At 44.0% G+C, this 15,201-nt stretch overlaps 2 protein-coding genes across 5 annotated transcripts in view; one reads left to right on the plus strand and one right to left on the minus strand.

Moving 5' to 3' along the window:
* Nucleotides 1–4,469, minus strand: part of LOC311525609 (protein zyg-11 homolog B) — a 47,831-nt gene extending 43,362 nt beyond the window's left edge. The window contains exon 1 of one of the 2 annotated variants that reach the window (XM_084637911.1): nucleotides 4,437–4,469. In XM_084637911.1, the coding sequence (XP_084494037.1) occupies nucleotides 4,437–4,454 (18 nt within the window). In that variant the 5' untranslated portion in view covers nucleotides 4,455–4,469. Of the gene's footprint in view, nucleotides 1–600; nucleotides 673–4,436 lie in introns of those variants that run through there. The other variant, XM_084637912.1, reaches the window with a different exon arrangement.
* Nucleotides 4,470–5,782: 1,313 nt separating this feature from the next.
* On the plus strand, nucleotides 5,783–14,007 carry COA7 (cytochrome c oxidase assembly factor 7). Of its 3 annotated transcripts, none has more exons than XR_014712823.1 (4): nucleotides 5,783–6,004; nucleotides 6,509–6,649; nucleotides 8,603–13,053; nucleotides 13,422–14,007. XR_014712823.1 is itself a non-coding variant. In XM_084637915.1 (3 exons), exons 1-3 carry the CDS (start codon nucleotides 5,899–5,901, stop codon nucleotides 9,049–9,051), a joined length of 696 nt encoding a protein of 231 aa, XP_084494041.1. In that variant the 5' UTR covers nucleotides 5,783–5,898; the 3' UTR covers nucleotides 9,052–14,007. The 3 variants fall into 3 exon arrangements, 1 of the variants encoding a protein (XP_084494041.1); XR_014712824.1 differs by having other exon boundaries at nucleotides 13,542–14,007; XM_084637915.1 differs by having other exon boundaries at nucleotides 8,603–14,007.
* Nucleotides 14,008–15,201: the final 1,194 nt, after the last annotated feature.

Genomic DNA, 15,201 nt, shown 5'->3' on the forward strand with positions numbered 1-15,201 from the left:
GGGGTTTTGTTTCGCCTGAAACCAAACTAGTTAAAGATCAGTACAACCCCGACAGCGGACGCGGCTGGATGGGTAGAGAAAGGGTGCCCGATACCCGCAGACCATATTCCCCGGAAGGCAGGCGACCCGGTCGCGCGCCCCGCTGGGCCCTGGGGCGGTTCTGAAAGGGCCACCCGACATGGGTTGGTTTGGAAGCTTCCCAAGGCGAGCGGCTGCCAGGGCCCACAACTGGCCCTTACACGGCGCGGACCGGCCGCCCGGCCCCTGCGGCCTCGGCCCCTGTTTATGTAACACGCCGCTCAGCAGCTCGTTGCTCAACCACCCGCTCCCCAGGCTGGTGGCCGCAGTGGACGCGGACTGTCCCGCTCCCGCCCCCCGCGCCGAGGAGCCGCGGCGATCTGCCGTCAGTACCGCGCCTGGCCGGGTGGCAGCGAGCGCCGGGGCCTCACCGCCCGCCTCTAACTGCCCCCGAGGCAGCCTGAGGGGAATTTACCTCAGCCAAGCCGACCAGGGGCTGTGCCCGGGGGAGGCAGCCCCGCGTGGGACCCCTGCCCTCGGCGGGCTGCAAACCCCCTGCGAGGCGGGAAGAGAAGGACTCACCATCGCTGCGCCGGGTCCCCAGGCTCCGTCACCCAGCAGCGAGTCGGGGCACAGGGCCGCCCCGTCGACCTGGAAGTGAATCCGCCTCAGCCGGCTAGGGGTGGCCGGGCCCGGTTCCCGCCTCCCTTAAAGGGGCCGCGTTAGCCGTCGGGGCGCAGCCGCCCAGGGGGCCCGCTGGCGTCTTTGGAAAAATCAGCCCCATTAAACAAAAATCTCTCAAGCTGGCCAATAATAATAGCGTTGTGGAGTGCACTGAGCTCCTTTTTCTGTCCATCTTACCATTGTTTCCTGTTTCCCCTGGGGAGGACTTTGAGTGTCATTACTGATTTTATTTTATTAACATCTAGGGAACCCCTGGTGATATTAAGTGGTGTGTAGAAGCTATGGGGTGACCCTGTGCACTGGTATAACTCAAACAGTAATCCCCCACAACCACACATGAAAATGGAATGGGGATGACAAGGACCAGGGAAGCATGTTTTATTAAAAAGAAACCAAGAATTAAAATAATCAATTATCTCGTTAAGTGATATACAAAATTCTCAGTTCTGCATTGCTGATGGTAGAACTGGTCACTGATCAAGTTCAGGAACAGGTATTTGTGCAGAGGCTCCAGCACAAAGTAATTTCAAGTCTCTAGTGTAAAAGGCCTCATCCTACTTCCACTGAAGTCAATGAGGGCTTTGCAATTGACTTTAAAGGGAGCAGATTTGGACCATAGTTGTAGGTGGTAGTGAACACTTCTCTCCCATGGACGTACACTACAATTTCTTGTCAGCACAGAGTGCACCAGTCTCAGTTATTTCAGTTTACACAATGTAAAGTGTAATAATACCACCCTAAGCAGCTAAAATGAAAACATAAAGAGCTTGAATTTAAGCTTCTTGACTACTCCAGGTACAGCCACATGAACAGTATTTATTCCTAAACCAGAAAAACAAATAATAAATCAGAAGACCCAAATTTCTAAATTAATTTATACTTCCTTTCATTAGAGAATGTCAAATTTACAAACATTGGCCTCCACAATGCAGTCCTTATGCAGGCAAAATCCTAACTGAAGCCAATAGAATTTTTGCTTATGTAGAGACTATAAAAAAGGACCATTAAATTGTTAGTTATCACACCACCAGTGTAAAGATGGTAAATAAGTATTAACAAATAAGTATTTGAAAGGACGACATTGAGACATGGAAGTTGTCTGGAGTGCCCAGGATCATATGGTGAAGCCAGGAATAGAACCAAGAATTTTGACTCCCAATTTCCTGATAAAAGTCATGGTATTCCATAGTAAGTCATGCTATTTATTCCCCTAAACTATCTAAGCTAATTTCTGTTTTAATTTATTTATTAAATTAGATTTTATCTATTTTTAGTCTATGGATTTTAAGTCTATTTTTGTTACTTATGCAACTACTCTGTACAAATTCCTTTCTCTTGTAATAAATAATAAAGTAACTAATAATAAACTTGTAACACTTTCTCCTGTTTTTCAGGATCAAGAGCTCCATGAATCCTTCCACTTTAGACCTCTAGTCTTTTCTCTTCTATGAAGAAGGGGGAGGGGAGAACCTGTCCTTTTCCATAGGAAGCTGCAAAAGATCAGTGAGCCTCACATGGCTTTCCTACCTTCATAATCATTCTATTGCTTCACTGCATCTCCGTTCCTCAGTGTTAGCCAATCAGTTTCATGGTTTTCAGATTAAGGCGGGGATACATAGCTGCCAAGTATTTTGCAGCTCCAGGTGCAAATTTAAATTCAAATAATTTAATGATCCAGTTTGTGTATTCAAAACTAATCTACATGTTACCATAAACTCCAACTTTATAAAAAAAAATCTGGATTTAGAGCTTATGCAGCTCTAGTGAATGAAGCCCTCTGTTTATCTACAAAAAGAAAAGGAGTACTTGTGGCACCTAAGAAACTAACAAACTTATTTGAGCATAAGCTTTCGTGAGCTACAGCTCACTTCATCGGATACTGCAGCTCACGAAAGCTTATGCTCAAATAAATTTGTTAGTCTCTAAGGTGCTACAAGTACTCCTTTTCTTTTTTGCGAATACAGACTAACACGGATGCTACTCTGAAACCTGTTTATCTACAGAGCAGCAAGGCAAGGTTTCCGCACATACTGAAATATCAGCATGCCTCAATTTTGATTGGGGGCACGTTTTTGCTAGGGATAACAGGCAATTCAGTTCTTGTGAGCCATAAAGTTCTTGGCCTCTCTGCTGAGTCTGCCAGCTAGTGCAAATTGTGCTAGAAGACAGAGATCCACCAAGCTCATCTCATTGCATTGGCCACCAAACATCCATTAGATGAAAACAACTGCTAATTCCTACCAAATTGTGCTAGATTCAGACTGGTGTCCTGCATGTAAAGAGCTCTTAAGCTCATTAGATATCCTGAGGCATCCAGTCCTCTAATACTAATGTTATACCTCAAGAGAGAAGAGTTTCTGGAGAGAAAAAATTATGAAATTACATTCTGACCTGTTTAGAGCTTACAAAGGCAGAGTCTTCCACTCTATACAGGCATGCAACATCTCCCACAATCTATTCTCAGTCTTTTTCAAACAAACCCTGTGATACATGCTCCACCCTTTTCTTAACAGGACAGATGTCATTAACTAAAATACAGATACAAAAATAAAACAAATATTAACACAAATTAATCTCTGTATCATTTAAACAAAAAAATTCTGTTATAGTTAAGGTTGCTTACAAACACATTTAATTCTTTAAATGTTAACGTTTTTCACATCAATGTAATTAGTCATTTGAAAAAAGAATTCTAAGGAATTAAGTAATGGATATTATCACATTTACCTATTTAGTAGAGAATGTACTTAATTTCTCAAGTAGTATGCTAAAATTGTCCTTCGGTGCCTTAACTGTGACCACGTATTTATTGAAATGCAAAACAAATTTTAATCAATATGTAACAACCTTAACCAATGTGTTTATGTAACATTACAGATAATGGACAAATACTATGTGATCATGTAATTAAAGACGTATCATAATGCTAAAATAATCATAACTGTTAACATACAACCTATTTTTTTCATATGTAGTACAAGGGTTGAGTTTTATCTATACAGAAAGTTTGAAGAATTTGCATTTTTTAATGTTACTGAGATCACTGGGGGGGAGGGAGAGCCAGATAATTTGCCAAAAAATTTTAAAAAGACCTATTTTAAAATTGATTTAATCTCAAATTATTTAGTTACTTGTAATTTTTCAGGAAATTCAGTTTGTACTCAGAGTAAAGTGCTGAAATATTGGGGAGGATGTGTCATATTCTGCATACGAGACATAGGAACACTCCCTGCTTTAAGTGCAAAATTTAACCATACCTAGAGACCGACAGCTGATGCCTCCATAAGTTTGTGTCTCTTTCAGGCATGTCCTTTTTGTATGTGTGTGTTACTGAATTTTATAACTGATATTTTAACAAAAAAATTACTTCATTAATTTTTGTTGTTGTTGTTCCTCAGTCCTCTTTTTCTAGACCCCACACTAGCAGGGCATGATTCTGGGACACATTACTTTGGATTTTTCAAGATCAATTCCAACTGTCTGCAGACCCTTCCCAATTCATTATTATTTTCTCACGCACTCCCTGTATTTCCAATTTGTCAGTCAATGCAGCCCCTGGGCCCCCAACGATTTAGGATTCGCAGTTGTTCAGATGGCATTAAAGATTTGTCTATACTTGGAAAATGAACAGTTGCTGACAGTAGTTATCAACACCCCCTTCTCCCCTTAAAATGGTGTTGAACACTATGTAGCTGTTAGTCCAGATAGACAAAAAAAAAGTGTTGCCAACTCACCATTTTATCACAAGTCATGACATTTGATGTTTTTCTTAAAGCCCCAGCTCCTGGAATCACATAATTACACAACATTCTCAGCTTTAATTTTTTTTAAACTAAGTTTCTAGCCCTTATAGCTGTAAAGAACAACTTGAAAACATGATCTCTGTAGGCTCAAAACCCAGAAGGCAAAAAAAACAAAATCCAAATTTATTATTTTTTAAATCTCATAATTTGTAAACCAATCTCTTTTTATTGGGGAGGGGAGGCAGGCTGACTCACTAGTGAACATTTGGGTTTGGCAATGCCCAAAACATTGTCAATATCAGTATGGGAAGTGACCTGGAGCCATGGTGCAACAGGCCTCTCTCATCCTTTTGTAACAGTGTTGTAAAGCCATGTTGGTCCCAGGATATTAGAGAGACAAGGTAGGTGAGGTAATATATTTTATTGGACCAACCTCTGTTGTTACAAGGGACAAGTTTTCAAGCTACACAGACCTCTTCTTTAGGTCAGGTAAACAGTTTGTTTCAGCTACTAGTAGTTAGGCCATTTTCAAAGCTGGTTGAAGAGAAAGTGAGCTCATTCTCAACAAAGTAAGGGCTTAACTGCACCAGGAAAGTGACCTATTGCTCAAAATGGTTGCCAGCAACACGAGATGTTTGGGTCATTTTCCTTGTGCAGCTGGCCCCTTATTTTGTTGAGACTGTCATGTTGAAGCAGTTCAGAGCAAGCACAGTATCTCAAAAATAGATTTTACCCAAAGAAACAGGAGAAGTAGAAAGAGAAAGAAGCAGAATAGAAAGTAAAACAAGCCCTTTTGCTTTTCAATGGAAATATTCCCCATTTTCATATAAATATACCTCAAAAACTAGTTAACATTTGTAAAGTGCCTGGGTAACTTTGGGTGCAAAATATTATTGTGCTTGTAAGTATATTCGGAGGTGTAATTCAGTAAGATCAATTCAATGGCTTTTGGGCAAAGAGCACCAAAAGGCATAACCTATTGAGCCAACTTACTGGATGCATCTAAAGCAATAAAATGATCCAAGGCTGGTTTCAGAAGGGGTGGAATGGGAAAAAAGGTTTAGAGAAAAAGTGAAAGTGATCAGACAAAAGGAGAGCGAAAGAGAATAGCTTAGAAAGCCCCGCTGCTAGAGCCCCGTGTCCCTGGCTTGCCCTCCTGCCCTGGGGCCTGGCCGGGGGGGGGGGGTAGCCTGCAAGGGATACCATCCAGGAGCGGCTAGTCCAACCACAGCTTCCACGTTCCTCGCCCGCCCGCTCCGCTTCTGCAAATGGGCTGACGCCGCGCACCGATTCTTCGACGCTCTGCTCCGCCCACGGGCCGTGTGCGGTACCTATTCCCTTCCGGGTGCGGGCGGGCCCTGCAGGAGGGGACAGGCGCTTCCGCTGGCGGCCGAGTCACCTTGCAGCGGGGCCTCGGGTGCGGTTCTCCCGGCGCCCCTCCCGTGGAAGGGCGATGGCCGGGCTGGTCAACCTGGAGGACGAGGAGGAGGTGAAGGGCTACCTGGAGAACCTGGGCATCGAGTACAGCTACCAGTGCTACAAGGAGGGCGATCCGGACGGTAACTGGACAACGCGGCGCAGCGCCCGGCTGCAGGCTGCACCTGGCCCCCGGGCGGCGCGCCTGGTCCCCGGCCTCTCCTAGCCGCTGCCTTCATGCACGAGTGGCGAGATGCTTCCAAGGTCACTGGGCCCCACCGCTCTGGGAAGAGCCTGGAGCTCGGGGGCCTGGTGCTGTCTTCTAAGCCAGCCCTACTTGCAGAAAGGGAGCTGCGAGGTTTCTCTTGCAAAGCAGCGCTGCCAGGTCTAGGGTGTTTGGTTTTAGGCCGCGCCTGCAGCGTAGGCCCGGGGTGCAGCCCTGCACAGGCGAAACTGGGATGGGAAGAATTCAGAGCTGACGTTAAAGCTTCCAGGGGGTTTGTAGTATAGAAAGATGAGACTAAAAATAGATAAGCAAGCTGTATTAGAAAGACCCATCGTCTTCCCTTCTTGTGTTGTGGTGAAACACCCAAATAGCCTAGCCTGAGCCTAGTTTGTAAACCGTTTAATCCCCGTCTTCCTCGCAGGTTGCCATCGATTGGCTGATTATTTGGAGGGGGTGAAGAAGGACTTCGAAGCAGCTGCCAAGGTGCTAAAAGAAAACTGTGAAAAGAATCAGAACAGTGAGAGTTGCTATAAACTTGGAGCTTATTATGCAACTGGGAAAGGTGAGAAATAGCTATTGGTCCTGTCCCGCCTTGAGCCTGTTGGAAGAAAGGGTAGTGTTGAGCATGAGCAGTGGGTGAACCCCTGGCTTGGGGAGGCTAGCCCCCCAGGCCTGCCCCTTTTGCACCCATTGGAGCCCAACCCCCACTGGTGTTGAGGCTGTTCTTGTGAGCTAGTTCTCTTCTTGTGACAAGTTGCTTCAGGATTTCTAGCTAACATTTTATTAGGTGTTAACCTTTCAGTGCTAGGAGGCACAGATTTCTTGTCAATCTCATTGCTGTTCATGTTTTTGGTGGCCTGTCTAGATATGTCTACACTGCAAAGTAAGCTGAAGGTTAGTAGAACTCAGGTTAGGAGACCCTGGGTTTGTTAACCTCAGGCTTGACTGTCAACACTTGTCTGTAACCCTCATGTTTGGAATTGTTGAACCCTGGGTCCCAACCTGGGGCTCTAGCATCTGCACTGAATTGTGTAGGCCTGAGACTAGCGCCTGATATTCCAGACTTCCTAGTATTCCCCCCAAAAAATATGGCTGCTGTAGCCCTTTGTTCATAGTGCAGTGTGGGAAAACTTGGCTGTCCAGAGAACAAAGAAAATCTGCCTGTGACATTGTGGGATGCTTTTGCCAGACTCCCAGATCATGAGCACAGTGGGGCTGCATCTACACTGCAAAGCAATAGAACTTGAACTCTGGGTTCTGTCTTGACTCAAGCTCAAGGTATGTCTACACAGCAAAGAAAAACCTGTGGCTAGCTTGTGCCAGCCAACTCAGGGATAGGTGCTGGACCTAGGGGTGCTGCTGCAACCCCTGGGTATGCTGGAAACCACTTCAATACTGGGCTTACAGTTTTGCAAAAAGAAAAGGAGTACTTGTGGCACCCTAGACTAACCAATTTATTTGAGCATAAGCTTTTGTGAGCTACAGCTCACTTCATCGGAGCTGTAGCTCACAAAAGCTTATGCTCAAATAAATTGGTTAGTCTCTAAAGTGCCACAAGTACTCCTTTTCTTTTTGTGAATACAGACTAACACGGCTGCTACTCTGAAACCGGTTTACAGTTTGTTTCAATGGCTCACATCTCCAGTTATCACTGCAGGGGAAATCTTGTATTAGGAATTTTAAGAAAGAAAACATTTTTCCTGTAGATCAAGTTTTGGATACTCTTCCAAATAACCAGATAGTCTCTTTGAGAGTTGTATACATTTCCTTTGTGTATATTATTTGGAGATATGCTTGAAACTCATTTTGTTGAGAAATTAAGCGTCCTATGCTGCTGTAGTTGACTTGAGTAGAGCGGGATGAGGCCTTAAGGAATAGTTGGAATTATTTATGCTCATACCAATTGGCTACAAAACAGGAGGAGTTGGAGGATTTAAATTTTTATACATAAAAATATTAGTTTGCTGAAGAGGGGTGTCTTCCATTTTATTTTTATATATATTTTTTATCTATTATAGTCAACCATGGTCGTATTTTCTGCCTTGTATCAAATGCTTAGGCTAAGTCTTCCTTTTACCTGAACCCCATTTTGTTTAAATTATGTTGTCTTTAGATAAACCTGGTTTGGCTATATATGGAAAGAATAAATTTGGTTACATTTCTCCATTTAGTGTAGATAGTTATACTGACAAAAAATGCTTTGGCTGGTATACCTCATTTCTTTCAGGGAAAGAGTATACACTATCACAACAACAGAGGCCTTTTGCTGGGAAAAGCTGCATCTACACTAGGAGGGTTTGCTGGTATAGCTATACTGGCAAATAGTGTTTAATGTAGACTAGGTCTTGACACTCTGAAGAGTAGTCCACATTTACAACTATCTTTGTATTGAGTTATATTCTTCCAAAATAGTATTCAAAAATTTGTGAAAGAAAATGTTCTTCTCACTACCTCACAATTATAGTATGTTCTTCACACAAACTAGTATTTGATTGTGTTTTTGGGGGGGCTGCAGGTGGACTCACCCAAGATTTGAAAGCTGCCTACAACTGTTTTCTGAAGTCTTGCGAGAAAGGTGGGAAGAAATCAATAAATGCTTGCCACAACGTTGGACTTTTAGCTCACGATGGGCAAGTAAATGACGACAAACCTGACCCAGTCCTTGCCAGGGACTACTACAGTAAAGCATGTGATGGCAGTTTTGCTCCTAGTTGCTTCAATCTTAGTGCGATATATCTTCAAGGAGCACCTGGGATACCAAAGGACATGAACCTAGCTTTGAAGTACTCTTTGAAAGCATGTGACATGGGTCATGTGTGGGCATGTGCCAATGCCAGTCGAATGTACAAACTAGGAGATGGAATTGATAAGAATGATGCCAAGGCAGAGGCTCTGAAAAACAGGGCAAGAGACCTACATAAAGAACAGCAGGAAGCTTCTAGAGCCTTAACATTTGGAGAGTAAACCCACTTAAATCATTCACAGACTTCTAGGACAGCACTTTTAAATGGTGCATAAACTTTAGCTGCAAACAAAAACCCATACCTGTTGCACTCACAAAAGAGGCATCTGTGTGTGTTTGCATGTGCAAATTTTTGGATGTGCAACTGATTGTACAATTCAGGTGTGCCATTATCTGAAAAGTTGGCCCCTTAGAACAGTTGTTCAGACGAACAAACATCTAGGGCCAAATTTTCAAAGGCCCAGAGGGCCCAGCTTTTAAAGTTGAAGGCAGAGTTTTATGTGCTGACTTGTGGCTGCAATCTTCCACATCCACACAAAATTGTATGTGCATAATTACTCAAACTTGAGTATGCAAAACTGTCTAATTTTAGAGACTACTTTGGATAATATTACTGGGACCCTACGGGATGCTATATAGAAGAATGTATATACTCTTGAGCACTCCTTTCTAAAGACAAGCACTCTCAAGTTTAGGTTTTCAGTGTATCACAGGACATGCTCCTTCTATTGATGCTGAAATACACTGATCACTGACGGTGGTATTTATTTTGTCTTCTAAATGTAGTTTCTTTAGTTGCACTTCTCTGTTTACCAAGGTTACAAAAGGGATATAACTTAGCTGACATGGTGATGAGTGAAGTTTTAAAACTCAGATGCACATATATAAATCTTGATTTCTTGAAAGTCCAGTAAATCTTATCTAGATACTTCTGAAAGTATTCTTTGTGTAAATTGTTTTTAGCCTATTTCAGATGGGTTTACTATTTTATTGAACAATTCAATTCTTGGACATAATTTGACTGATTTTAAACGTGAATGTGTGCGCGTGCGTATGCATGAGCCCAAATCAAGAAATCCTTACACAGGCTAAACTTGAATATTAGTCATTGGGCATTTTTGACCGAGCAAAGACTTCAGGATGTGATTTTTTTATCATTAAAAACGAACCTACAGTAAACCATGGTGGAATGTTTCTGTATGTTACCACTAAGGGGCGCTTGTGTTCAAAAAGCCACACAATGCTTTCTTCATTTTAATTTAAACGAGGCATCGGTATTATAGTGCATTTTTGTATGGTGGAGCTACATTTCATTTTTATTTCCCTTAAGTGGTACCAATTTCAAATCAGATCTGTCCCCCATAAAATGTAGAGTTTATTGTATAGTAATTTCTGCACTGACGCTATCTTAAATTACCTGTCTTGATATGTTCCCCATCCTGTATTTTTGAAGGTCCATGTGTTCCGTAAATGCTATAGGTTAACTAAGGATTTGATCTTGTGGTCCTTATGCACTCAGCTCCCTTGTTCAGCCAGGTCCCGCAACCAAATCAAGTGAAGAAGGAATGCAGGAGCGAATCCTCACTGTCAGTCTCTTCTACTTAACTTCATGCTTCTACCATCACCCTCAAGCTAGTGGCTTCCCTTTAGTTGCCTTCCTAAATTTCTTATTTTTCATGTAAAGTTTTCATGATCTGCAGAATGAATTCCCCCTGCCCCCAATCAAAGTGATGAGGGACAAATATTTTCATTTGGGATCTTGGGCTCACAAGTGGGGTATACATCCTCTTAAAAGCTGAAAACAGTACAAAATTCTATTTCACTCTTCAAGAAAACAAACTGAGGGAATAAAATATGCTAGGAGTGGAGAACACTTCCTCTGTTCTTGCTAACAGGACAGAACGGAATCAGCATGCAAATAAGCGTCCCATTAATTTATCACCTGGACTATAATGTGTGTGGGTACTCCAATGGGCTGTGGTAGGACACTGCTTCAGAGTTGAGATTGTGCTATTGCAATGTAAATACAGAGGTTTCAGGAACTCGGGACATGGGACGACAGCCACTTTCCTTACAAGAAATCTGAATAAGTCACATTTGGCAAAATGTTCCTGATGCTCCTGCCTAGTTCAGACAATGGCTGGTAGATCTACAAGCCCCACCTCGCTGCCTGCCCAGCCCTGCAAAACTTACTGCATATGGACAAGCTGGAAGGCCATGCCCTGCGCAGTGCACAACCCCACTAGTTGTGCTGTCTGGGGATTGAGGAATTTTGTACTTTACATGTACTGTGTTTTCAGGAGGCTTTGATTTACTAAACAAAACAGTCAAGCTATTGTCATTATTATTATTTGTACTGCTGTAGTATCTAGAGGTCCCAATGAGGACTAAGGCCCCATTGCGTGAGGTGCTTGACTTCATGTATGTACGAGGGGGCCTCTTCCTTGAAGAGCTTGCGATCAAAATCAGCAAGACAGAAAGAATGAGAACATGAGGAGTATCCCCATTGTATATATATATATATATAGAGAATGGGGGTGCAAAGAGATTGAGTGATTTGACCAAGATTATACAGGAAGGCAGTGTAGAGGCAGAAATTGAACCCAGCTCTCCTTAGTATAAGTCTAGTGCCTTGTATACCTGACCATCCTCTCTCACAGCCATAGGTCATTGTTTTATTTTTATACTGTTTGTAATCAAAGATGTTACTTTGCTACTTTTCCATCCTTTATCATGTATGCACTGGTTACTATAAGGTTCTCATGCACGCACAAGCAGAAATCACCCATCCGGGTAGAAAACAACCACCTATTAGCAATAGATTTCCTGCTTTTCTGTCAGCTTCTGAACCAGGACTTTATTCGCATAGATTTAAGGGAAAGTGGTGCAGGCTAATTTAACTCATTGGGTTCTAATTAAGCAAAAAAATCCCCTTACCCTGCCTCATTTATTTTGCTGATTCAGAGCCTTAAGGCTTGGTTAAAGACACTGAATCAAATTCATCCCTAGAGTAAATTGCATGGATGTCAATAGAGTAACACCAAAAATGAATTTGGCTTATTGCCATCATTACAAATGTGTGCAATGAAATCCGTTCTTGCGATAATTCACAGTGTTCTAAATCAGCTAGAGAATTTATTGATTAAAATGGTCTGTCACCAGGCTCATTGAACTTTTAAGTGAATGGCCCATATTACAAACTCCTTTCAAGGGGGATGTTTAATACAGGAATAAAAAAGCCACACAGGCACATAGAGATGCAGATAAAATGTGCACGTTGTGACAACAGATGGCAGTGCAAGTCAAAAATTCTTATTTATGCTGGAGTAGGGGCATGTTATGCCTCCTTGGCCTGGTCTACACTACGAGTTTGTCAAATTTAGCAGCGTTAAATCGAATTAACCCTGCACTCGTCCACACAATGAAGCCATTTTTGTCAGCATAAAGAGCTCTTAAAATTGATTTCTGTACTCTTCCCCGATAAGGGGATTAGCATTGAAATAGACATTGCCGTTTCGAATTAGGGTTAGTGTGGATGCAATTCGACGGTATTGGCCTCCGGGAGCTATCCACAGTGCACCATTGTGACCACTCTGGATGGCACTCTGAACTTGGATGCACTGGCCCAGTGTACAGGAAAAGCCCCGGGAACTTTTGAATCTCATTTCCTGTTTGGCCAGGTGAGCTCATCAGCACAGGTAGCCATGCAGTTCCAGAATTGAAAAAGAGCTCCAGCATGGACCAAACAGGAGGTACTGGATCCAATTGCTGTATGGGGAAGACAAATCCGTACTATCAGAACTACATTCCAAAGTTGAAATGCCAAAACATTTCAAAAAAATCTCCAAGGCCATGATGGACAGAGGCCAGAGCAGGGACGCAACACAATGCCGTGTGAAACTTAAAAAGCTCAGAAAAGCGTACCAGAAAACCAAAGAATCAAACGGATGCTCTGGGACAGAGCCCCAGACATGCCACTTCTACACTGAGCTGCATGCAATTCTTGGGGGGGCCCCCCCCACCACCACCACCCCACCTCTGTCCGTGGACTCAGATGATGGGGTACTCTCAGCCATGCCTGAGGATTTTGTGGACAGGGAACATGAGGACGACGAGCTTGAGGAGAGCACACAGCACACCGTTCTCCCCGACAGCCAGGATCTTTTTAAGCACCCCGACTGAAATACCCTCTCAACCCAAACAAGCTGGAGAAGGGACCTCTGGTGAGTGTATTGTATTTAAAAAGGTACATGTTTTAAAAGCAGGTGTTGAATGATTAATTTGCCCTGAGGACTTGGGATGCATTCATGGCCAGTACAGCTACTGGAAAAGTCTGTTAACGTGTCTGGGGATGGAGCAGAAATCCTCTAGGGACATCTCCATGAAGCTCTCCTGGAGGTACTCTAAAAGCCTTTGCAGAAGGTTTCTGGGGAGAGCAGCCTTATTCTGTCCTCTTTGGTAGGACACTTTCCCACGCCACGCTAGTAGCAAATAATCTGGTATCATTGCATGACAAAGCCCAGCAGCATATGGTCCCGGTGTTTGCTGGCATTCAAGCAACATCTGTTCTTTATTTCTCTGTTATCCTCAGGAGAGTGAGATTGTTCATGGTAACCTGGTTGAAATAGGGAAATTTAATTAAGGGGACATTCAGAGGTGGCCGTTCCTACTGGGTTGTTTGCCTGTGGCTGAAAAGAAATTCTCCGTGCAGAGCTCAGCAGAATGTGTGGAGGGACACAATAGCACAGTACAGGAAAGCTGCCAACGAACGCAAGGAAAGGAGGGACAATCGAGATGAGAGGTGGCGGCAGGAGGATCAGACCGGAGGCAGGATGCAACGCCGGGGCTACTGCGGGATCAAACTGACACACTCCAGCATCTAGTGGAGGTTCAGGAATGGCAGTAGGATCACAGACTGTCGCTGCAGCCCGTTTAACCGCCTTCCCTCCTCCAAGTTCCATAGCCTCCTCACCCAGATGCCCAAGAACTTGGGGGTGGGGGGAGGCTCCGGGCACCCAACCACTCCATCCCAGTGGACAGCCCAAGCAACAGAAGACTGTCATTCAACAAGTTTTGAAGTGGCCTTTTCCTTCCCTCCTACCACACCCCACCCGGGCTACCTTGTGAGTTCTCCCTATTTTTATAATCCATTATTAAAGAATACATGTTTTTTTAAATGATAGTGACTACTTCCTTTGCAAACAAGCTGTGATCAAAGGGGGGCAGGCGGGCGGCTTAGAGGGAATTAGAGTCAACCAAGGGGGCAGATTTTCATCAAGGAGAAACAGAAGTGTCACACGGTACCCTGGCCAGCCATGAAACTGGTTTTCAAAGCTTCTCTGATGTGCAGCGCTTCCTGCTGTGCTCTTCTAATCACCCTGGTGTCTGGCTGTGCATATTCAGCAGCCAGGTGATTTGCCTCAACCTCCCACCCTGCCATAAATGTCTCCCCCTTACTCGGAGATTGTGGAGCACACAGCAAGCAGCAATAACAATGGGAATATTGGTTTCGTTGAGGTCTGAGTGAGTCAGTAAACTCGCTCAGTAAACTGTGCCAGCAACCCTTTAAATGTCCAAAAGCACACTCTACCGCCATTTTGCACTTGCTCAGCCTGTAGTTGAACAGCTCCTGACTACTGTCCAGGCTGCCTGTGTATGGCTTCATGAGCCAGGGCATTAAGGGGTAGGCTGGGTCCCCAAGGATACATATGGGCATTTCAACATCCCCAACAGTTATTTTCTGGTCTGGGAATAAAGTCCCTTCCTGCAGCTTTTGAAACAGACCAGAGTTCCTGAAGATGCGAGCATCATGTACCTTTCCCGGCCATCCCACATTGATGTTGGTGAAACGTCCCTTGTGATCCACCAGAGCTTGCAGCACTATTGAAAAGTACCCCTTGCGGTTTATGTACTGGCTGCCCTGGTGGTCTGGTCCCAAGATAGGGATATGCCTATACCCCACCAGTTAGGGAATTCCACTGCAGCAAAGCCATCTACTAGGACCTGCACATTTCCCAGAGTCACTATCTTTATAGCAGCAGCTCAATGATTGCGTTGATTACTTGCATCACAGCAGCCCCCACAGTAGATTTGCCCACTCCAAATTGATTACCGAATGACCAGTAGCGGTCTGGCATTGCAAGCTTCCACAGGGCTATTGCCACTCGCTTCTCAACTGTGAGGGCTGCTCTCATCTTGGTATTCTTGCGCTTCAGGGCAGGGAAAGCAAGTCAAATTTTCATGAAAGTGCCCTTACGCATGCAAAAGTTTTGGAGCCACTGGGAATCACAAACCTGCAACACTATGCGGTCCCACCACTCTGAGCCTGGGAAACAAGCACAGAATTGGTGTTCCATGGCATGAGCCTGCCC

The sequence above is a fragment of the Lepidochelys olivacea genome, assembly GCF_965140295.1.
Source record: "Lepidochelys olivacea isolate rLepOli2 genome assembly, chromosome: 8".
In the NCBI taxonomy this organism is placed as follows: Eukaryota; Metazoa; Chordata; order Testudines; family Cheloniidae; genus Lepidochelys; species Lepidochelys olivacea.